This window comes from Nestor notabilis, unplaced genomic scaffold, assembly GCF_000696875.1.
Source record: "Nestor notabilis isolate BGI_N333 unplaced genomic scaffold, ASM69687v1 scaffold14642, whole genome shotgun sequence".
NCBI lineage: Eukaryota > Metazoa > Chordata > Aves > Psittaciformes > Psittacidae > Nestor > Nestor notabilis.
In genome coordinates this window covers 1707-27434 of record NW_009917096.1, presented here as the reverse complement: position 1 = coordinate 27434, position 25728 = coordinate 1707, and the positions used below count along the sequence as shown (strand labels likewise).

The 25728-nt window shown below is 39.9% G+C and overlaps 1 protein-coding gene across 1 annotated transcript in view; it reads right to left on the bottom strand.

Moving 5' to 3' along the window:
• The window catches only part of JARID2 (jumonji, AT rich interactive domain 2), a 45723-nt gene extending 31515 nt beyond the window's left edge, over positions 1-14208 (bottom strand). The window contains exons 1-2 of the mRNA XM_010024928.1: positions 14034-14208; positions 4719-4948 (exon numbers count right to left, since the gene is read on the bottom strand). Coding sequence (XP_010023230.1) covers positions 4719-4948; positions 14034-14187 — 384 coding nt within the window. The 5' untranslated portion in view covers positions 14188-14208. The remainder of the gene's footprint in view (positions 1-4718; positions 4949-14033) is intronic.
• Between the last annotated feature and the right edge of the window lie 11520 nt (positions 14209-25728).

Genomic DNA, 25728 nt, shown 5'->3' with positions numbered 1-25728 from the left:
AATTCATCTAGACTAATAAGAGAAGAATTGATTGAGAACTGGAAGGGGAAGGTAATCTGGGTGACAGTGATCACGAAATGAGTTTTCAATTCTAAGATGTGACAACAGTAGAGGAAGGACAACAGACTTAAAAAAGGGGCAAACTAAACAAAACAGAAAAACACCTGCAAAAAAACTAAACCAAAGCAATTCTTACTCAGAGGAAGGGCACAAAGCACCAGTCATTACATATGTTCACAAAGTTCTCTAATGACTGGAAAATTAGAAAAGAATCACAGTAACAAGTGGAAATACAATTATGTGACTAAGGGCAACTATATAGTAACAGCAGAAGCATGCATGGGTAAAAACAGAAAGACCAAGGAGCTAAAGAAACTTCAGTCAGTAGGGGAAATAAAATGAAACAGAAAAAAATATAAATACCTTAAAAATACAAAGACCAGAAAGAACAGCAGAGATCAACCACCACACAAGAAAGGAAAACAAATCCCACAGTTTGGCTAACAGTTGGGTCTTCTCTTGCATTAGCTTTCATCAAAAGTACCACTGACTGAATACTTACCAGATATGTAACATAACCAATTTCAGCGAAAGAGCTAGGAAGGCAACCCCAGCAAGCTAAAATGGACCTAGATGACTTAGGGCATGGCTCCTGGAAATAAGTTGAGGGCAGGCAGAGTCTACCTAACTTCAAACCCTAAAATCATTCTGGAACAAATCATCAAACAGTCAATTTGTAAACACACAAGCAATAATAAAATCATGTTAAAAATAGTAATAATAATAGAAACAACACAAACAAGAAAAACCCCACCCACAGTCTTGCCAAAACAGCACATCAAGCTAATTTAATCATTTTCTGACAGATACCTGGCTAAGCAGGTAAAGAAGCACCTCCACTTCGGTAGGGCTCCAGTCACTGCCCCCCATGATATTGCATCTAACAAGCTCCTGAGATATGTCCCAGGCATAATTACTCTAAAGTGGCTTCAGAGAGGACTAAATAAAGTCATCCTCAAGAGAAGCTGTCGTCGTCATAGTTCATTGCCATCCTGGAAGGGCATTTCAGGTGACTTTCTGCAGGGATTTGTCTTGGCCTCAGTATTTCCATCAGTAACCTGGATTATCATAAAATCTACCAGTGACACACACCTGGAAGGGGCTGTAAGCACTCTGGAAGCAAGGTCTAAATCAAAGGCAATCTTGCAGAACTTATTTCAGAACATTTCTACAGTACGAGGAAGTGCTATTTTTAGGAAGGACAAATCAAATACATGTAGGGAAAGAATAATACTTGAGGACTACAGTGAGCTGCAGAACTCAATGGCAGTACAAACCACGTAAATCACTTTGAGACCTATCATTAAGAACGTCAAAAGCAAGGCACAGGAGCACAGGCTTTCCTAAGCAGGGCTGGACCCAGAACCGGGCCCACACTGTAAGAAAAAATACAGACAGTGGAGCAAGTCTAAAAGAGCTAAAAGTACAGGGGGATGATCACTGCCCTACTCCTGCTGGCCACGCTATTGCCGATACAGGCCAGGATGCCACTGGCCTTCTTGGCTGCCTGGGCACAAGACAGCCAGATCCCTCTGTAGAGCCTTCCTATCCTCAAGCATATCAACACTTCTGCACTGCTTGGTGCTGCCCACCAACCTCCTGAGATTGCAGTCAATCCCCTCAACTAGATCACTGATAAAGATATTAAACAGAACTGGCCCCAGTATTGAGCTCTGGGGAACACCACTTGTGACTGGCCACCAACTGGATTTCACTCCATTCACCACTGCTCTTTGAGCCCAACCATCCTGCCAGATTTTCACCCAGCAAAGAGTACACCCATCCAAGCTATGAGCAGCCAGTTTCTCCAGGAGAATGCTGTGCGAAATGGTGTCAAAGGCTTTACTAAAGTCTAACTAGACAACGCCTATAGCCTATCTCTCATCATTTCCCTTATCCATTGTGTAACAAAGTGATTGACATTAACATTACATAACTCGAAGTCTTGAGCTAAAGGTGAAACTAGGGATATGAATAATCTTATCTTTGCTTTTCAGCTATCTTCTCATTTTTGCTGACATTTGTTTGTCTTCAAATCACTCTCTTCTCCAATTTACTGAACATGTGCCTTGCAGCAAAAGACAGTACAACAGATTTTAAATTTTGCTGTCTTTTCAAAGTCAAATGGGACCAGCACATAGCCTTGCAGAAATCTGTTTGTTGATTTGAACTGCTTTGCATACACACTTTTGCACAGCACCTAGGTTCCAGCCTCCAGACATATACATACACATACACAAACCAGAGCCACAAACAACTTGCTACATAACAACCACAGCAATAACAGCAAAATTAGCAATACCAACAACGGTTCTGGTACCAAACGAATTCATATATGCAACTGATCGTGAATTCATTCATAAAAATACTTCCGTGTTTGTATGTTTTACAGAACTAAATTACCATATTAGACCAAGAGAGGGCCCCATTGAACTACATTTCCTCTCCCCACTAGCCCTCTGAAGTAAAGAATATGGGAAGACAGAAAGGGAGGAAGGAGGAGTGAGGGAACACATAAAAAGTGCAAGGGCACACTAGGAAAGGAAAGAAAGAAAGAAAGAGAAGAAAAATAGAATTTCACTTGGTTTCTAGTGTTCTGCCTTTATTTTCTGTAAGACTGAACAAAACAAAACCACACACATAAATAAATGTCCAAGTAAATGCACATGAACAAGGAGCAAAACCATACTGTTAAGTAGGAGGAACATGTGGCTGGCACCCCAGGAAAACAGCTCTCCTCTTGAAAAATATTAAAAAAGTCAACAAAGACTCAGGACAAGGGCAGGAAATTTAGCAATGCCACCGTAACTGGTAGGTCTAATGTTTTCCACAAAGTCTTTCTGTCAGGCAAAAATGCATAATCCACGTTTAATTAGTTACAGCCATATTGTTATTAAAAGTGGTAAGAAAGTACTTATGTTCCTGTGGGTTGCAGTAGAAAATTGAAATGCCAGACCTCTTCTAAAATAAATAAATAAATAAATAGATTTAATTTAAAGAATCATCGTTTCAGCTTACAGCCCCTTATTTTCTGAAGCTTGAGGACCACACTCTGTGAGGCGTCTGTGTGGCATGATTGTTGCTCATACTGCATTGCTTTAGAATTAATTTCTCTCCATTTTGCACAGCACAGCTGGAAACATCTAACACTAACTCTACAGAGCAAAACCCACTTGGATCATGGAGAAAATTCTTCTACACCTGTCTTTTCCCTTCCAAGACCTACCTTCACAAGTGACAACAGTTTACTTTCACAATAATTTTAACCATTCACACTTTGATGATACAACTTTAAAGCATTTCATACAAGTGTTCCAGTGAGTTAAAATAATTAAATATGAAGTGCATCCTTATGCTTTGGGAAAACGGTTCAACATGAAGAGGTCATGGCAGAGCATGTCACAGCAAGGACCATAGGATGCTGGTAGTCACAAAAAAGAAAGCTGATAGGATGCAAAAGAAGGCAGGAATTCAAGCTGATAACTAGGTAAGCAAAAATTACCAGGGGGAGGCCACGGGTGGGAGGAAATAATGGAAGTCTTACAGAGATATACACTGTAGACTACCTTCAGGATCTCAAATTTGATTTAGAAGGTAATAGAAATCCAGTGCAAGTACAAGGCATGAAAGACTCCTTGGCAAAAGCATCACTGTTCCTCTTGCTTTTTCATTTCCAAGCCTATGACTGAGAGGTGCCATTTAAGGCACTGACAGCCCTACAAGGTGGCAGTTCCAGCTCCGCTGAAGTCCAGACCAGCCTACTTAGAAGAAAATCTTTAGATGCCAGCAGATAAAGATGGCTCTAATTGGCATGTTGAGAATTAATCACTGAAGAGGAAAGGAGGAAAAAAAAAAAAGAAAAAAAGAGAGAAAAAAAGGCAGCAAACTTTCTATACAGCATTGCCCTAGCACAGGACCCTGCTATTTTAGTAGCCCTTTGAGCCAATTGTCAAAAATAGATGGAGACACATCCTGCCCAAATGCCAGTCACAAGCACTTAAGATTGGTCTGCTCAACTTCCACACCCAAGTACAAGTCAGGCTGAGACAAACCTCTTGCTGAATTTTTTGCTGGTTTTCAACCAGGTAACATGAAACTCTAAATTACTCTCCACCCAGTATGTCCACTGTGAAGGAGGCAATATCCTGGAGCATGTTCTTTGTGCATCAGGCAAAACATTTTTTCCAGACTCCGAGGCTTGTGTTGCCCACATGCAATACAAGACACCTGAGAGTAATGTCAGCTTCTCTACAAAGCCAGTAAGCTCTAAGATAACCCAAGCAGACCAGCCATACACAAAAGGAGTTCATTTTTCTACATGCTGCCAGCCTTGGCGCTGTCAGTGGAGAGGCCAGCAAGAGTGCCAGTTATAAAGGTCTAATAAATTGTGATGTGAACTTTACTCTTTCATACGTACACAGTGGGTAATATAAAGACAGGCTTGTAAAGCATGTTTTATGATACTGACTTCCCATGTAGGTATCATACTTCTTTTATTCCTTCTTTCACTCTCTCTCGCTGAAAACTAACTCCCTGCTGTCTCCAGAGCATACTTTTAAGGATTGTCATGTTTGCTCTATGCCAGGCAGTGGAAAATGGAGCTAGCACCTTAAAAGTCTGCATTTCCCATGTGTCCACAGTAGGGTATAATTCATTACCTGTTTCCTTAAGTCCTGAGCCGATCTATGAAGAGTGTGGTGGTTGTTAGCAGTGAGCCCTTTCGTAGAGGAGCCAGTGTTTGTAGTAGGATGGTGATTAGCAGCAGCCTGATCTTTTCGGCTCTCAGCCTTATGTTCGCTGTTCCTCTCCTTCCCTGGTGTGGCCTCTTTGCTTTTGTGTTTCTGAGCAGGTTCTTTCTCCTTCGATGATTTGCTGGACCCATTGAAAACTGAGAAGAGAGAAAACCAGACTATTAAGAAAAAAAAAAGAATAAAAAAACATACAAGACAAAACTCTTCATTCAAAACAACCCAGCTTTCTCTGCTGTCAGTGTTTGATATTTAGTTAGTATCTTCTTGTAGCTAAAGTAAAATCAATACAGAAACAGAAGCACTATTTTGCATATTTCTTTATATAAACAAATTTACTACAGTATTTCCTTTACTTGTTAATGCACACTAACCTCAATATCCAAATCTAAACATGCAAGGTATATTACTGTTTTGGCTGACCTGAATTTAGACTTACCAGCTTGGATTTTATTTATGACAGTTTTAATTAACTTTTTGCTGTTGCAGAGAGGGAATTCTAAACATAACCTAAGCAGAAAGAGGGGTTATTTTTACATTAACATAAAAGAAAGGAAACGTTCCATGAAAAACCATGTTTTGTTTTTATCAATACCCAAACTGCTGAACTAAACTGACAGACAAGCTGCAAATAGAAAAAGGTACTTCAGCAAAACCAGGAAAATACTAAAACTGGTTTGGAACATGTCATGTAAAGTAATGCTGCGACCTAAGCTGAGCACCCTAGCCTTCTGCTGAACTGAAGGGATAAGGCAGCACAGAATAGAAACCCTATTTTTTGTACAATAAATATTATACAAATATATACAAGTCTATTTCAGCAAGTTTTCTTCCCATTCCTCTGTGGAGATTAATTAAGAATAGCCACTGCTCTTTCGTTGTCAGGAAACATGAAAAGCTGGGGTTAAAAATAAATATGTTGTATATCTCTGTTTGTTAATCAAAAATGAGGTGAATTTATGTCAGAGTGCTTCTTCACAGAAGCACTTGACAGAGGTCCACAAGGCTTGTGATCCAACACTCACAATGGCAAGTTCCCTCCTGCCTCCTCTACTCCTGGTTATTTGCCCCTGCCTTTTTTGCTGTGGTTTAGGAAAGGATGCAAGTAAGAAAATTCATAAATACTGAATAGCACAAGTGTCTAAAAATCATATTTATTGCACACACCATCTGTTTGGGAATATTAACTAAATGACATTATTTTCTTGTGAAATGAAAGCCTTCTTTGTCGCTAAGCACGACATACCTACAATAAATCTCTTTTTGTCTAAATTGTGAAGCTTAGCTGCCTCTATGGATGTCTTCTAGCTCTAAAGTAGTAGCAACAGTACTAATAATAAGCAACCAACAATCCTACCTACCTCCAAACCTTCTCAACCATCTTTCTACCTTCCCCCACCACACCTCCAAAAGCCAAAACTCCAGAAAGCTACTGAGAAACCTGTTATTCAGGTCACTTATCACAGTCACAAGTGTTGAGGCAGATTATGTAAAAAATCAAATATTGCGATTGCTTTTCCTCCTCTCTTCTTTCCCTCTTGTATAAATGAGTAAGAATGAGAGAAAAGCGATCAGCACTGAAGTCACTGCAAATTCCTCCATGGCTCTGTCACTCCTGAGCTCAGGAGCAACTGGCGCTGCCCCAGCCAGCTAAGGATTTCTCAGTGGTTTCCATGAAAGTCATGTAACCTTCGTGTCTCATTTCCACTGATGGAACTGGTAATTGCCAACCCCTCTCAGGGAGTTCATGACAATACATTTATCCTCCTTTGTAAGGAATTCTTACATCAGATGAAAGGTGCTACAAACACACGAAGCACGACTATTTGTTTTTAATAAGACATTGCACAACCAACCAATAGCAGCTTGGTTATTATGTATTTCATCACTGTGGGTGATATTTTCCTTCAGAGGGAACAAACTGTATATACATCTGTTCATATAGAAACGTTAAGTCACAGCCAAAAAGCCAAAAAATCCTTGTATGGTTTTTATGCACTTCTACGGTTTACCCAAAAAAAAAAAAAAAAAAGGAAAAAAGAGGGAACATGAGACAAGGTATATTTTATATGCAACAGCTCATTAATTTTAAGTGTCGTGGGAACCCTGCCAGTTTTACCCTCTGAGTAATTATCTTTTGTCTTAATTTGTAAGATTCTTGAAAGGGAGAAGAGAGAAATGGGAGAGAAAAAATGTTCACTCTCACAGGAAAAGCTTAAAAAGCTTAAAGCCTGAAAACACAATAAAAAAGGAGAGACGTAGATGCAAAACAGTCCTAGTCAAGCTGTCTCTAGTTAAACAGTAGATGGTATCAGTTTCTATAAAAATCAGTGTGTGTTTCTTCCAACACCTAGAATATTGTTATATCCAGCTAGATAGGTATAAAAACCTTTCTGCAATAGTAAGTTCTGTAAAATTCACAAACATAGTACGTGAACAAGTATTAAAACGTTAACTTGATTAATTACAAAACACTGTCACAAGCTAACCATTTAAGGGGGGGTGGAGGGTGGGAGAATCCCCTAGACTATACTTTTGCTCCCATCTCAGTAAAAACGTAGACATAAGTTATTTAGACAATAAGTTATTTAGTACAATACGGGATTAAACTCTGGTCCTAACAGCTAGTAAGACAGTTCAGTGAAAAGATTAAATCACCAGGAAAGACCGAAAAGCCCCCAAAGAAATCTCATTGTTGAAGAGTAACTAACCCACTTCTCAAACGAAAGAAAACAATAGGAAACTCAGACCCCCAAAAACTCTGCATTAAATATTACTGAGACCAATTCTGATTTAACAATAAATTAGTACATTCTTTTGTGTCTTCTTATGCAGCAAATTGCATTCTCCTTCATGTCTGCCAGCTCTTAGATATTTCTGAGGCATTCAGAAAAGCAGAAAAGGTGTAACTTAAGCTTTACAAAGCCCACATCAAGGTACATCCCAGCTACAATCTCCCATCCTAACTCTGACACACGATACCCAATGTTCTCCTCCCAGTTATTTTTTTCCTTGTGAAAGAGTAGTTTCATGATCAAATAAGAGTTTCATCCTTGAAGCAATAATTTTATTACAAAGCAGAAAGGAAGAAAAGAAAAAAAAAAAAAAAAAAAAAGCCCAATTCACGTAAGTGGCAAAAGTCACATTATTAAAACAGAAAACTTCTAGTCTTGAATTATGATTATTTTATGGTACTTTAACCAGCTCCTTATTTCCAGGACAGCTTCTAGTTAAAGGTAAGAGCACTACTAACAAATAAAAGTGCAAGTAAATTATTAGTGTTCAGACACTTCAAATAGAATAAATGGATATCCTTTTATCCATATTTATCTGAATGCTCATTCTCAAAATGCCACGTCCTCCAAAGCAATTATTATTATTATTAAGCTGAAACAATAAGAGTCCCAGAGTGGAATACTTGTGGGTCTTTTGGTTAGCAGTGATGATCAAACGCAAAGAAACTGAACCACTACATTTAAAACTCGCAAGCACTGGGGGTTTTTAAACCACTGATATAATTTACGGCAGCAGAGCAAAACCTTATGGCAGGCATAATCCCCACGGATGCACCACAGTGCTCTCTGCATCAGGGGACCTGGACCCCAGCCACCAATATTCACCCAGGATCCCATACAGGGACTTTGGGGCATCTCATTTGAAACTGTGATAAAGAATCCCCACACAAACCAGTGCAAACTGTGAACATTCTGAGTGTACTAGGTGAAGCTATAATCCAGGCTAAAAAAAATTTTCATCAAGTAAAGCCACAGATATGCTCAATTACTACAGATTAACTAAGCATTTACTACAGGAATTGACACTGTAGCGGGCAATAAACATTTATGGTGTTTTTACCAATTTTCTGAAGTATTCCTACAAATTAATGTGCACACAAATTTTCTATAGGATACAGCCAGCCAGGCATTCAGAAGCCAATTTATATTACATACAATAATCAGGCTTTCACTGCTTAAGCAGCAGAATTCCAGGACTGGGTTCAGCCAACTGCTGACTCCACAGGCAAAGCTTTCTCTATCAAGCCTTCCTGGAGATTATCCCTGCACCAGATACACTTTATATTTGAGATAATATGGGAGTCCATTGCAGCGACAGCAGAGTACTGATGTATGAAACCCTTTTGCTTTATGTCAGTGTCTGGAAGATAAAGGCATGGAGCTTACATGTACACATATGCCACATGTTGCAGAGCTTGTGCCGCATAAAGCAAATGATTGCGTATTCATAAAACTATCCAAAACAAAGAAGGAAGATAAGAGTGAAAGGGAGAAGTTTTGGTTTTAGGAGAAAAGGGAGCCTTGCCAACATTGTGAACCCGAGCCAGCTATTCCAATGCAAACCTCATGTTGTTACATAGATCATGTTTGGGAAGAGATGTAATATTAATCAAGTTTCTGGCATTAAGTATCCGTTACTGTACAAAAACATTCTTGCTCTGGCTTTAATTCAGTTTTAAGTCACTGTGAAAACATTTATGTGGCTCTCAAACTGCCTTAAAGGACCCAGGCAATAATTCTTTTTCCTTCCCAGAGGAACTAAAACAATGATCTACTTCCATAAAACACAGAATTTTAATTCTGCCAATTGTTTTTCTTAAGTGTTGGGTATGTTCAGACTTCTATAAACCATTTCCAGAGACAGAAGCTGTCTTCTGGAGCTCTCCCAACACTATCTACCTACTCAGGGTCGGTGGCAAAGGCATACTTCAGGAGAAAAGGACGCCACATCATCTGAAAACATGTGGCACCACTGTTTCTGCACTCCTCTAGCCCTGACCCAAGGCTATGCAATTTGTCAGTGGACTACAATTTTCCATAGCTGCATGCTAACAGAAGTCAAACAGGAGAACCACGGCAGATAACACTGCATTTCTTCTTGACACTATCAATAACACAGCTCAAAACCCTGTGCACACAAGAATGTATTGGGCCACCGAGAGGAGCGTTATTGGTATGAGACACCATGCCACTGTTTGCAAAAATTCAATACCAAGTGTCTCGTCTTAGCGCAAATTCATTACTCTCACCTAACCATTACGACACAAACATCATCAAAAGGGTCACTCACTAAGCAGCAAGTCCATACAAGAACTGTCTATCTGTTACCATGAGTCTCTCACCAGGACAACAATTCAAATTTTTTTTGAGCTCCCCTATTTTTCCAGATCCCCTATTCTTCTCCACAGGTCATACATCCAGCTACTGAAAATCTGCAAATCCCCAAATGTGTTGTGCCTGATTTGCATATTTAAATATGTAAATTACTGCAAAACGGGTAATTTTCATGTTACATATTTTTGCAGAAAAATTAAATGTGCAAAAATGTTTATTGCAACAATTACTGGTTCCATGGTATTTCAACAAAAGGCTGTAAATCATCAAAATAATTGCCTACCCATTAACTATTGTAGCACTCTGCCTGAAATTTTCTCATTCTGCATTTTAGCTGGATGCAAAAAAATATTTTTCTTCTAAACATTTACCTCTTCAGGATTAATTTCACTAAAAAAGATGCATGAGCCTGAGACTCTGTCTTACGTATCCACCCACAAGTATCAAATTTAGTTAAAACCAGAACTACATAAAGAATTGCAACCACAAATCAGAATTTTCTCACAACACACTCAAACAGTAATGTATGTAAAAGATGTGCCATTTAAGCCCAAGATATACAAACACTGCATTGAACTACATCCTGAAATAAGGAAGAAAAAAAAAAAACATCCATGAACTTTTCCTGCATCATCTTTGTTACTACACATGTAAGGAAATTACTCTGCTAAATTATCCATTGCAAATTGAGAGCCAAAACACTCTTCTGTATTTCTGGTAAGTGAGGAAGACAGCACTACAGCAGAGTATAGTATTTCTAGCGATGCCTGCTTACTACACACTGCTGCCAGGTCTGTTTTGAAATGTGAGCCAAAGATAAAAAGGCATCTGTACAATTTTCTTCCCTGTTCATTTCAGGCAAAAGACATGCAGAGCAGTTTTATCTGATCACGTCAACAGAACACAGCATGGACCAGTAACCATAGGTTACTGTAGGTTACCAGTAACTAGTAGGTTTTCTGACACACCAGAGATGGTTTTCTGCAGCTATGGAAACAAGACTCTAGTTCATGAAGAAGCCTAGTTACAAATAATGATGGCTAACTTTGTTTTCCTAAACGTAAATTAGAATTAATTGTCTGTCTCGGGTGTCTGAAGGCAAACATGACATTTCCAGGTATGCTGGCCCAGGTGCGCACTTCTCTCTACCTTCAGACTGCTGGGCTGGTGTGAGAAATACCTAATACTGCAATTATCCTTCTTGAGGAAATTAGTCAACCATCATTACAGGAACTGCAGTCTGGTGCATGCAATTTCAAAGTTGTCTACGCAACTGTATCTGAATACATGGCTCCTCCTGAGGCTCTTTTCCAGTCCACAAGTCCTTTCAAGCAGAGTAATGCCTATCCCCTTTTGCTCTTGTGATGGGACTGATAACCCAACAACTCCTTAGCTACATAATACGAGCCTGCCTAACAAAACACTTGGCACCTGCAAACATTTTCCTTCAGGAGCCTGCAGAGAAAACCTCCCATTGTGCCACAGCACAAAATCAAAATAAGATTTATTTAGTTGTGAGGAATTCAAAGAATTGGTTTTAAAGGCACAGAGACCTAAGCCTGCCCTCTTACTTACAACTTGGAATTTCCTCCAAGCAGCGGGGAGATGTAATTTAGACTCAGTACGTCCCTGGAAAGACTTGCACATTGCTACATGTCCCTTTTCCACACTCCCATGAACGTGGGGGGATAAACACTTCTCCTGCCAAACATTTTACTTCGCTCTTTAACAGTTGGATATATGTGCAGCACATCAAAAGTACTAAGAAAAGGATGATGAAAAGGCACAGGTAACAAACTGATACTTGAAATATACCTGTGTAAGTAGTAACATTGGAAGGTGACTAGTCAGTTGAATTAATTACATCAATTTGTGCAGCAAACTATGCCACGTGTTTTACATGCTTCTTATTCATACTTAGGCATTTTCAATTGAGTTAGCAACTCAAAAGGTGGCTCAACAGGCTAGATTATAACAAATAGTTTGGTGTGCAACCCTGATAATGCTCTATATTGGCATCAGAAGAGGATACTGACAAATGACTTCGTCCAGGAAAGTTGTCTGGCTCCCACTTAGTATAAAGCAATCATTTGACACTATCTAATGACATTAATCAAGCTCTGAACTTTTGTTGTTGTATGTCATAGCAAATGCTTAGCATTTTCAGGTCCAAAGTGCTTGACTACACATTGTATATTAAAAACAAAAGACTTTAATTCATTAAAAATAGACTCTCACGCTAGATTAAGTTCATTTGCTGCACCCGTCCCTGGTCTGCCTTTGTGTGTGGTCTCATTTAAAACAGACACACATGAACCAGAACCTACTTTATTCACATGAAACAAAAATACTATTGGCTGTCAACCAAAATAACAGACACCGAAAATAGGAATACCCCTGGGTAAGGAAACTTTAATTAAAAAAAAAAAAAAAAGGAAGAAAAAAAGAAATCACAACGATGAAGAAGTAGCAGCTGCCTTCTCTGGGAATTCTTGTTTCATCACCTTTGTCAAAACATCTCACATTGTCTCCTATGTATTTTATAAAGGTCTTTTGCAGATCTGTTGAAGCAGCAGCTTCATTTATGCTCACTCTCATCTATATTGATAAAGATTATGAAGCCATTAGATGGCTCATTAAGTTTGCCTTTACTTACCCCCAATTAAGATTTCAGGTGTCTCTGGTTTTGAGCTAATTTCAAAGTGGCTGCCATCTGGGACATTCTCAAGGAATACGATCAGCTCCTTTTGTAATGATATATCACATTTAAAACTCTAAGGCAGCAGTTCGGTTACATGCAGTCTCATTTTCCATATGTAGAGCTTTGTGCCTGTTATTTTGGGGGGTTTACTTAGAAATCAATCCAAAGTGCTATGTTTTGATCCATGGCTTTTAGAGCATTAAAGCTCCTGCTCGCAGCTGACAGTTGAAATGCTATTAGGCCTAATGTCATCTTGCACTTCTCCACAAATTGTTCACAAAAAGAGTGCTTCTGAGTTTTGGGTGTGCAATGAAAACTAGATTCAGACATAGTCATGAAAAATAATTTTGGAGTATGTAACAATGAGGTCCTTTCTAGAAAACTCCTTTTTGAAAAGCAGAGATGAGGATCAGTAGAGTGTAGCAATTGGGATCTACTAATCTCTTCTTCAGAGTAGAGTAGCACATAAAAACAACAACAACAACAAAAAAAAAAAAGCAGGCACAAGTCACTGCCATATCTCAAAAAGGGTACGATAGAGATGTTCCTCTCAGTCCTCCTACTAAAAGGAGGAGAGCTGAATGGACAGTCACCAAAAGGAAAGATTTTCATGGTAAACTAATACTGAGGAAGGGAACAGAGAGCACAGGCTCCATTTTGAAATTATGTCAGGCAGAGAGGGCACAGAGTTCTTATGATACAAAAGCTCTTGCTGGAGGGAGAACCACATCACACAGGACTTTGGCAGTGGAGCATTATAGTAGGCTCACAAAATTTTTAGCACAGCTTTTAGGTCTTCCATTTTAAACTGGGCGATGTTGCAACATCATGACACAAATACTCTGTAATGAATGCAGCTTTTGTTGATTTGCAAATAAATAACTGACTTAAAAAAGCTTCTTCCATAAAGCCTTTCAATCAACAACTCAAATTTAGTATCTTAACCTGCTGCAGTTGTGGTATCAATATCACACGTGAGAAATTAAATGTTGCTCCTGTCACACATTTTGGTAACGCTTACGAATGCTTACATTTAACTTTGATAACATAAAATTATTCTAGATAAAGTATCAGCCAAAATCAAAAAAAAAAAAAAAGCATGACTGTGTGTCTATGTGTGTGTATGTGTGTACATAAATCCAGTATATGTGTGCATGTGTAGACAGATAGATAGACAATTCCAGCCCTGTAGTTATAGTCCTGCTACAGATAGAGTTCAGATTGTCAGGAAAGGCAGGTTAAAGCAAAAGATGCTAACACCACATCTCACTCTACTTTCCCATTATGGTCTGTATCCTTTTTCACTCAGATCCAGGAGGATGAACGATGATTAAGCACATTCAGTTCATAAATTTCTTTCCTAGGCAATGCAGAACAGCACTATTTAGGACCTACCTTGCCCATTTGGTACATGTTTATGCGTTTTTCCTTTCCTGGGGGTTGACTGGCATGATGACGAAGCATTGTTTGTGGCTGTTTTTGTGTCCTCTGTCTCCTCCTCCTCCTCTTCTTCATCCTCATCATCCTGAGAGCTTCCAAAATATACCATGTTGCTGGGCAGGGCTGGAGAACCTGACCATTAAAAAGAAATGGCTCATTAGCATCATTATATTCACTGACTGCACTAACTATAGTGATCATCACCTACTTTAGTGTTATACACAGGAAGGGAAGAGGGGAACTCAAGAAATGTAAGGTCACACTAGTGCATGACTAACTGGAGGTTTTTTATTTATTAATTTTTACCAATAGGATACATATGTGCTTGAAAAGTAGGGTCCCCCCTCCCTAGCACATTCTATTCATACTTCAGACAATCAGTCTTGCTCCTAGCCCTAATTAATAGCCTTATGTATTCAGAAAAGGACATGCTTAATTTCAAATGTGTGCTTAAGTGCCTTACTGAAGTCTTAAAACACAAGGTATAAGCTCACAGCTTTTCCAAGCAGGAGCAGAAAGAGCATTTACAAAGCAATCTGCACCCTGGTAATATTTTTAGGTTATTATTACAATAAAATATTAGGATTAAAACTTCATAATGCTCTGCAGACCTCTATCGTATTGTACACAAAGCTTTGCAGTATCCTGGTTTAGTTATAAACAAAGAGAAAAGCCCAGATACTGAGATGCTTAAATTTGCCTAGCAGCTTCCCGGCAAAGGAGAGAAAAGAGCAAACGTGTCCTGATTCCCTGTATGCTCCTCTTCAGAATGTTGCTTTTCATCTCTTGTTTACTTCCCATGATGCTCCCTCCTAATCTGCCTTGTTTGCACAAGGGTAAGATAGAACATGTAATTCAGTGAGAGAGGGGTGAGGAGTCACAAGCCGAACAACAATACAAGGTTGCAATTTAAATGTAACTCTTGCACAGAATTCCTTTTACGTGTGTCATGCAATAGTGTATGGGTTTCCCTGTGCTGCATCAGGACACATGACCTGACTGTAGCAATCTAATAATTTACTTTTAAATGTACACATTACTGACAACTAATGTATACTTTCCCTTATGCTTGACACTAGTTTCTTCTTCTAGTTAAGTCTTCTGTCTATCCCCTGGGGGCACAGGTGCCCTAGAAGCCTTCTACTTATTCATAAGAAGACTTTTTTGCTGAAGAAAGGTTAAAAATAGAAAGTCAATAGAACTGGAGAATGGGGACTCATCGCTTCAGTTATTTTCCTGTAGCTAAATAAGACAAACGACAAAGAGAGCTGGGCTGCAGACCAGCAACACAAGGTAGTGGCTATTTGGCTGACACTTCCTTAGAAAACACGTCTGGCTTCAAGCTCTGCAAAACAGCACAACTGTGTGTTTTGTTTGGTTCTGAGCTGCTGGAGTTGCCATTGCCAACAACTAAACTAAAGCTTATTTTTGGGTTGTGTTATTTTCTGCTCCCACTGGGTTTGTACAAAATACTCTCAGCTACAAAAATTACATTTTAATGAATGGATACCTAAATATGGCACAAAAACTGGGATAAGCTGTTTCTGCAATGAACCATCTTTTCCTAAGTGTACTGGTTTTGGATGGGATGGAGTGAGTTTTCTTCACAGTAGTTTGTATCAGGGCAATGTTTTGGATTTGTGACCAAAACAGTGTTGATAACACAGGGATGTTTTAGCTATTGCTAAGCAGTGCTTGCATAACATCAAGGCATTTTTTTTCCCTGCTCCTCACACTGCCTTGACAGCAAGTAGTTTGAGGGTGCACAATAAGCCAGGAGGGGACACAGCCAGGACAGCTGACCCCAACTGACCCAAGGGATATCCCAGACCACATGACATTGTGCTCAGCAATAAAAGCTGGGGGAAGAAGGAGGAAGTGGAGGCTTTCAGAGTTACAGCATTTCTCCTCCTAAATAAATGTTATGTGTGACGAAGCCCTTCTTTCCCGGAGATGGCTGGACACCTGCCTGCTGATGCAAAGTGGTGAATGAATTGGTTCTTCTGCTTTACTTGTGCATGCAGCTCTTTCATTACCTATTAAACTGCCTTTATCTCAACCCATGAGTTTTCTTACTTTTACCCTTCCAATTCTCTCTGCCATCCCACTGGGAGAGGGCAAGAGAGTGGCTGTGTGGTTCTTAGCCTCCACACATAAAGAACTTTGCTCTTGGTCTCTTTAATGGCCCCTTTGGGACTGCAGCTGCCTTGGGGAGGAGCAGAGAGAAACTCCCCATTGGCATCCCATGCTGTGCATCACTGGTAGCCCTGGGGCAGCTAGGAGAAACACTGCAGCAGCACCTTGGACATGACAATTCTTCCCCCCAAAACAACATCTGTATTAACCCATCCAGCCTAGACCTAATCGTTTGGACATATATTGTTGTCCTAGGGTGAAAGCCTTCTGCATGCCACAACTTCCATAATTTGATCATTAGTCTATATAATTAAGACTGCTGACATATTTCACGGCAAGGGAGTTATTGCAATTTACAGAAATAAAAACCTTCACATTTTTTATGTAAGCCGAGAACTTTTTGGCACACTCTAAGCAATCAACCATAGTAGGTAAGAGGTGCTGAGAGGCACATTAATTCTTCTGCTTGGAGGGGAGCGTTAATCCCCAAAAGCAACTAACTAGAAGATTCCGAAAGCGTTACTCTAGGACAGCACTGCCTGAAAAATAGTCTTTTTTTCTTCCATCTAGGTATCCAAGCATGTGGTATGGATTCAGAAGTTATTAGTTCTGCAAGTCTGTACTGTGCATCAGTTCTAATCAGGATCTGAAGTCTGGCACCATCAGTGCATTAACGCATTGACAAATGATGGCAGTGAAAGAAACCTACTGTTAGGAACCCTCAAAATTAGGTTCAAACACAGACTGAAATCTCTCTATTGTAATTAGAGAAACAGTCAGAAATTTTATCCTTCTGAGACATTAATAGAAGACCAGATATAGCATCTATTCTCTAAGCTTCATCTTCCCTAGAGTTCCACATCCCTGAGCTTTACTGTCAGCTGCTCTCTGCAGCAACCAGCAAAAAAAAAATATCATCTGTGAGGCAAATGTTATTACAATAGTCATTTTTTTGCCTTTTTTTTCCGAAAAAGAAAAAAAAGCACAGAATAAAGAACTGTGTCATTCTGCTTGGAAAGGAGGGAGGGTCCAACCCAAGCAGATACAAGCTTCACCTAACTCCTCGTATTCACCCGTGACAATCTCAGTGCATAAATCTTGAGTCAGAATGACATTTTTTAATTCTTTCCAATTGAGAACTATGAACAACAATGGTTAAACTGCATTCCTGGGACAGCTGGGACTGCTTGGGAAGTACATTTCCAGAGAAATTAGACTGGCAATGTCCAATAACACAAAAGCCCTGCTAGCCCTCACTTTACTGATCTAAGTGCTCTGCAATATGAGACCTTGGAGAAAAGCCGGCATTCAGTCTGGGTCGCCTCCTCCCCTCCTCCACTTTTCCCTACTTACTTATTAAAGTTGACTTGCAAAACAGTAAGAAAGAAAAAAAAAAAACTGGACTTGAGCATTTTTGTTCTATTTAAGCACTGTTATGGATGCAATACACTGAAAGACATCTAAAAGCTTTGAATTTTCTTGCTTACTTTCAGTTTTGGAATAGCCACCAATGCTGATAATTTTTTCACACCTATGGGTTGAACTGATTAAAACCACTTTCACTCTATGTAGCTAAACATGTCCAAAAGGCTCAGAAAACACTAGTTTAAAATACTGAAACAGGCTGCTCAAGCTTAAGACACTGCAAATTCCCTTTAGAAGCAAGCTGAAGGACAGACAAGCCTGCAAGTACACTGTGATTTCAGTCAAGCTGAAAGAATTACAATTATGTTCATTAGGCAACACCTAACACACATTAAGAGTGAGCAGCTGACGTGCAGTGGTGGTTTACACCAAGCAAAGAGCTAAAAGAATCCCCCAAAACTTTTCTTGTGGAAATAAAACTCAGATATCTCATGACTGAAGAACTAATAAAGCTCGTACAAGCAAAGATACACCATTAAGAGTACAAGCTAGGTGATCAGTCCCTCTATTATAATAAAGATTCCTGTCCCAAATATCCCTCATCATCTCTGAGACCAGACACGGATGTGTATATGATGCCATAGCCCACCTCTACAGGGGATTCTGTTTGTTACTCAAAGCTGCTGATTTATATAAACAATACTAAGTAGTGTTATTATAGCCACGAATGTCTGAGACTATTACAGATGTGGAGAAGAATGTGTGCTCAAGAGCTGGTTTGGTTTTTCCAGCTGTATCACTTTGTCTAACAAAACATATTGCCCTTGCTGGGGGTGCACAGTAAATCAGAAGGGGACACAGTGGCACACCTGACCCCAATCGTCCCAAGGGATATTCCATACCATATGGTGTCATGCTCAGCATATGAAGCTGGGGGAAGAAAGAGGAAGGGGGAACGTTTGGAGTGATGGTGTTTGCCTTCCCAAGTAACTGCTACATGTGGTGGAGCTCTGCTTTCCTGGAGATGGCTGAACACCTGCCAGCCGATGGGACGTGAATGAATGAATTCCTTGGATTGCTCTGCTTCTGCACGCAGCTTCTGCTTTACCTATTCAACTGTCTTTATCTCAACCCACGAGTTTCCTCACTTTATTCTTCCAGTTCTCTCCCTCATCTCACTGCGGGGGTGAGCAAACAGCTGTGTGGTGCTTAGTTGCTGGTTAGGGTTAAACCACGACACATGTATAACAGATACTTATCATGGAAATTATGTATTATAGGAAGATGATAAACCCCCTCCAAAATGGCCTAAGAATGAGGAAAACTGCAGGTTCACAAGATACAGACATATACACATGTTCACAGAACGTAGCTGTAGATGCTTCCTTGATTTTTTAATGTACAACACACCATTCTGCACATTTTTGTCTTTGCCTGGATGCACTGAGCAGCAGAACCCATGAGGCAGCTACTCCAGTTCATTCTTGCACAGATTTTACCAGACAGACAGCAAAAGACGAGCGATCATCCAACCTCTTCCTCTTGCCCTCCCCAGCAACAAGAGCGACATTAGAATTTAACTAGTAACCAACAGCAAAAGTGAAGAACTGCAGTGCTTCAGCTAGAGGGCAACATCTGTGCCTGAGAGGTCGTGCATGCAAGCTCTCAGCACTCTAGGTATGCAATGCCCCCCTTCTTCACTTTCCATCCTCAAGAAAACAGCCAAAAAATCTGTGAGAAGAGTTATGAGAGCCTGTGGTTGTATTGAATTTTACAAGTCTCCTTTTGTGCCAGGAGCCCCCAAGTTGTTCAGGCAGCTGCTACCACGGGCACTGCAGTGGATGAAGGGGTTGAGCAGCCCTCCACACTGAGGAACCCACCCTGCCATGTGCCCATCAGCAGGTGCCTTAAAAATCTGCTCGCTCAGCAAATCTGATGGTAATCCAGAAAATAAATTTGACTTCCCACCACATAAAGACATTTCATATAAGGAACCATCTAGACTGTCTATGGCTGTATGCACATTTTTCTTGGCATCCAAAATGGTTTATAGAGCATCTACCTCCATCTGGCCTTTTGTTCGTATTCCTGTGCCACTACCTCAACTGTGGCAGTATAATTTTTTTGTGGGGCCATGTGGTGAATCAGATCAGGGAACTGATACAGATTAAAATCCCAGACTAAGGAAATTGAAGTCCATTAATAAATGCTGTAACTGTAATGTAATGTTACAAGGTCTCATGTAAAGATTTGGAAAACTTCTATGCACACTTTTTCTTATTGAATGTGCAGCTTAATATATCACTTTATGTTATTAAACAAAACATGAAACACAGTATGTTTCCAATCTCGTGTACAAACTGCACATTTTACATTCTGTCCTGGCGATGTCTAGGCACACACTTCTAAACACCTTTTTCCTCCCCCTGAAGACAGCTGATTTGTTTTGCATCAATATTTGCAGAAAAGCATGTGCCATCACCAGAGAACTGGACGAGGCAATCGCAACATGACGGGAAGGAAGGAGAAGCCATGGCAGAAGTAGTAAGCTGAAAGGGCATGCAGGAGCATGAAGAAGGGAAAGACTCAGATATGCTGGGGCTGGAAAGAAGTGAACGGCAAGAGGTAAGTTAGCAGATGGACGCAGGCTGTAGGAGCAATGTGAAAAGGAAGATACTGAAGTAATTGCTGACATTAAATGGTAAGAAACACAGTAAAGCAGGAAGGATACCCTGAATTGATCATCTTTAACAGTAGTATGTGCCTGATAGTGTTGTTGACCTGCTGCCATGATCCAGACGTGTCACTCACCTTTTCCTGCTTAAAACCCACTGCTAACTCACAGTAGAGAGCAAAAAAAGTACGGCCAAGGCCAGACAGCAACCCAAAAGGAACTTCCCAGCCCTCTCCCCCTCCTCCAAATCACTATGGAAAGGCCAAATCACCAAAACTGGCCCTCATCATGTGATTTTGAAAACCTAACAAATTGCCATGGCTGCTGAAGGGATTGTAAACCAGGTGGAAAGCTCAGGCAGCTAAGAGAACCCCAAGTACCTGCTCCTCACCAGTGGCAGAGCAGGAGTTACTGCTTCTGGGATCAGATACCACTGTGCATGGCAATTTTTGAGAAAATCATTAATGATGAGTTGTCTTTAATTCACTCATCATGGTTACAATGAGCTATGAAGCATTACAAGAAAGGAGGATACTCAGCCCTTAAAAAAATGAGGTTTGAAGTACGTTTGGCAACTGTTTCCGTCAGTATCTGCGGTTTCATTATTGAAATTCTCTCGAGTATTTTTGTCTTCCCTCCTATTGTGAGAGCAACACAAAAGAAAACCTAACTATATAGGAAAAACAATTACCACAACTACACACAAAGTGTTGCCTAATGCATATGAAAGGATGACAAATGTCCTCTGTATAATAATTTGATGCTTATACAACAATAAGTACAACGTAAAGTATGGGGGTTTAAGCCCATATGGTGCTGCTTTTTCACAATATTCTCAGAAAGATGTTACCCTTTGCATGCAAAATCCCAGCTTGCTACTAACAGAATGAAGAACTGATGCTTACACAACCTGTACATACAGATGTGTTGACCTCAACAGCAAGTGCCTGATTAATAGAATTAACTATACACTTTTTCGTCTATTTTATTTCACTAAAGAGGTTATTATATTTTATTTGAAAAATGTGTAGTTTTTCCTCCTATGTTTTGTTTCTCATTAAATTACATTAACTTTTGTCTTGGACTAGCTAAACATATTTTAAAACCCCTGAATTTGGATCTGAAGAGTGGAATCAGAAGTATGGAAAGTGCACGCGCTTTGCCAAGAGCACTATTTCATTACTCTTCAGAATTAGCTGGCAGTGTTTCTGCAATATTTACTGAAGTACAAACCAAATGTTTTCATCTGGACAGGATTCAAACCCTGGTATGTTACAACCACAACAAAAATCATCTCAATCCAAGAGCCTTCTCTGTAATTTGGGCTGTGGTTTCTGCAAAATTGGAGGATTCTTCTCCATGAATTATTTACACCAACTCCCCCTCTAGTTCCTCTCTGCTTTTTTTACCTCCTAACAATTAAACATAACCCAGATGTGCTTTGGAAAAATCTTAAAACAATTTAAGACATCAGAATGATTTAAGCACAAGGCAGGTCAAGGTATGCGGGACTTAAGCCTGCCCCAATAAACATGCGGCATGCCAAGCCCTACAGTGAGCTGCGTCCAGAGGTTTGGCAGCTTCTCCGACACATGGCCCCATTTTGGGGCTGTATGCAGGTGGAAAAACCTTGCTTCCCCAAATGCTCCCAACATACTGGCATCTCAGTATTTATAATTTAGGGTCTGCATCTCATTTATTATATGTCCTATTAACTACGTTTTGGCAGGACAGCAACAAGTCCCTGAAGTGCATATAAATGCAATTTATGCCCGCACTTTATGGTAGTTTTAGAGAGCAAGGCTAGATGAGAACGAACTGCATAAACTCTATAGGAAAGAGCAATTGTATCTCAATTGTCTGACTCCACCTGCAGGAAAGGTCACAGAGGATGCTCCCTGGTGCCTGAACAAGAGGCCATCCAAAATACAAAAATAAAACACAGCTCATAAACACACCAATGTTCAAACTCTCCCTTCCTCTGCCATTGTACGAATCATAAGATGCTTAGTGTTACGGGTAACTTATCAGCTAGTGTAGTGGCATAAACCCCATTTTCTTCTTGGCTCATCTTCAAAGCAGTAGAGCTAAAACCAAAAAGGCAAACAAAATTGTTCCTTTTCTAGGGAAATGGAGTAAGGGTGGGGAAATGTGCGAGTGCCCAGGAAAAAAAAGAAAACATTCACTTTCCAAAGTTCACAAAACACACACCAGAGTCCACTGAATATTTAAAAAAAAAATTAAAGCAATTCTCACATCTACAATTCATATCTGACAGTCTTAAAGCAATACACCTTCACTAACCTGGCTAGATTTGGCAGTGAACCTCAAAACCAACTTCCCACATACACTTCAACCCCCAAATTTATGTTTCCTCCACCATGAACAAGACAAGTCCACAAGTCTAAAACCACTGAACTGCCATTCCCTAAAGGCTACCAGCTGTGTTTCATACCCAAGAGATCCTGAGTCCCATCCCTAGCATAAAACAAGTCTTTTGGGGAGCACTGAACCTATGGAAGGTTCACACAAGGTTACAAAAGCGGGCTCACAGGTTTCTGGCTGTGAGGAAGGGCACAAATTGCCTTTGCCAGAATACTTTATATGGCCCACTTGGGCACTGAAAACTGTGGGCAGCAATGTTCTGCAGTGGTGCTGCTGCTGCCATAGCAGCACTCACGATTTTATGCCAGTAGCTTATCCATAATCAATATCCAGTTATGCCAATACCTATATACAGAGTTAAACATTTACCTTCATTTTACAGAAAAACTAAGCAGCTCGCCGAGGCACTCCGAGTGAGTCTGTGGCAAGTATAAAGGCTGAACCACAAGTCTCCTGTTTCAATGAGTTAATTTCATCCCATGGCTTTTTGCAGGGTTAGATCTTGGAAACATTAACAGACAGAAGAAAGGGGCCCCAAAATGGGAAGAGCAAGGAGAAACTGATTCAGCTGCAGTACTACATGCAGGCTACTCTATCTTGTACTCATCAGATCTTTCCACCTCTTAAATCTCTCAGTAGGCACACACTGATGGGAATACACATGCTCTGCTGCATGCCTGGAGAGACAGCCCTCCAGAAGCACTCCAATCCCTTGGGAAGGAGTAATACTATGGTAGTGATTGCCAGGCTCTCTCTGCATACTTCATACACGTGCTGTTCTGTTCACTGTGAGCCCACATATTCATTTCTCCCTGCCAACACTGATTAAATTACTCCTGTTCTAAACCACCACGAGAGTTAGTTAACCAGCCCAAAGCAGCATATTCCACAGGTGGACTGAGCAGTTTCACGTATGAGAAATATCTCATATTTTACACACCAATGTTACTCCTAACTTTAAAGAACTTTGAAATAGTGAGATTACAGTTATGAAATGCAAACTTCGTTTTATTAAATGTTTGAGCAATTAAGTTTAAACACCCACAGAGTTTATTCTTGTGGTTTTAATCCATCCTAAAATTTTAGTCTCAAATACCAAATGATTCAACAGAATTGATAAAAAGTCTTCTTCCAGTATTTTAAACAAATGACTGTCCATCTTCATGCTTTAATATTATTTTGGAATTCTAAAAACTAACCCAGGCCACACAGCAGCTCACATTTTTGGACAGTTTCAGCACTTCATTGTTTTGCTTCCAGCCCAATCAAGTTGCTGTGCTATCTAATACGCTTGCTCTGACCTGGTGAGCAGTCTCCACAGTGGAAATGTGCTCCCTTGGAAGGCTGGTGCTTCAAGCATGTGACTGATGCAGTCATTGGCTCTCAAAGTCCAGTGACTTACTGATACCGAACTACCAGGCAATCTTCTGCCTTGACAAAAGCTAGGCAAATTAACAGTTGCTTTCCAACATGCCTAAAATAAAGAGCTCACAAGTTTTTGATTCTGGTGTCTCTCCCGCTCTGCTGTAATGGAAAACCTCTGCAGATATCTACTGGCACAGGCAACGTCTCCTACTAAGACTCAAGAGAGAAGACTGAGATCAAAGGCCCCCAAGTCTACCACCCAAACAAGGTGGTGAAGAAAAATAAATCAAAAGCCTGTTGAAGAGCAAACTGCAATAGGACTGGGGCACTAAGATTTAGAAGTTATGTAAGTTCAGAAAAATGTGCTATAGTGAAATTTTCTATTTTCATTTTCCTCAATTCTGATAAATCATCAAACCACCATTAAGTCCTTGCACTACCCAAAGACAATGAACATTCGCATGTTTTGCAGAGCGATTGTTAGAAGAGCCTGAAAACTCAATTTGTGAGATCTCAATTAAACCATCTTTATTTAGGAATCCCTGAAATTCTCTAGCATCTAACTCCCACAGGCCCAGCTTAAAAAGAAAATTGATCATTGGGAAAACATCTTAAAATGTAGGCTCCTAATCATAGTTTTCCTGTTATCACCGTTTGCCAAAGATCTATTGCTCACAGGGAGTTGTTTCTCCTTCCCCCTTCAGCCCTGTGTTACTCTCCTTGCAATATTTTTAACCTGTAAATAATTATGGACAGTAAAGGTAACTTAATGCTCTGTAATGGAAGCTATTAAGAAAAATGTTATCAGAGGCAGAAAATACAGTAAAAGTGAAAGCCGCTGTACATCCGCACGGAGATGACACACTTATATCTACACATGCTGCTGAAAGATACTAATTATGCCCTGGCAAAGGACATACGGGCTCCTTCAAAGAACCTATTTAAAGATAAGAGTGCTACAGATAAACACTTCAGAGATACCTGCCCTACTCCTTTCCTTGTCTCAGAAATTCTAGGTCACAATATACTAGTAATTAAAATAAATACATAAATAAATCAGGAGAATAATTCTAAAATAATAGAAAGCAGGGGAGCCCTCGCCAAACGTAGTCAGTTAGACATGTTCCAGAGTTCTCAGATATTCATCAACCATTCCAGCTTTTTCACTGTGCTCCACTTACCTTTTAAGAAGTAATTAGTACATTGTATTATCAAATCAAGAGTTCAAAAAACAAACTAATTAAAAATATGTCTAAAGCCCCTAGTAGTCTGCATAATGAAACCAAGCAGGTCATCTTGGTTAAATTATCTCCTTTTGAAATGACAGGATGCTAAAAATAAAAAAATTCAAGTGATTTTAATCATTAGATTTTCTGGCATTTAGCAGTAAATAGGACCTCTTCTCCTAAGTATGGAACCTTACGCACATCAAGGCCCTTTCTTCCACATTGTCACGACAGTACTGCTCCATCACCCACAAATATAGCTGCTGCCGCTTAAAATACCCCTACCCCCTGGGTACTGCAGCCTGAACTTGTAGTGGTGATGGGATTTTTAAATTTCTGTTTAAAAACAGAAAAGAATTTGAAGGACAAATTTAAACTGCGCCTTTGATGTCATCGCTGGGTATGGAACAAGGTCAGAAACATGACTACAAAACTGCTTTCCCACCAGTCCTGGGGGAGACTCCTTTGCTGAAGAAAAGCTTTCATCATGAATGCAGGG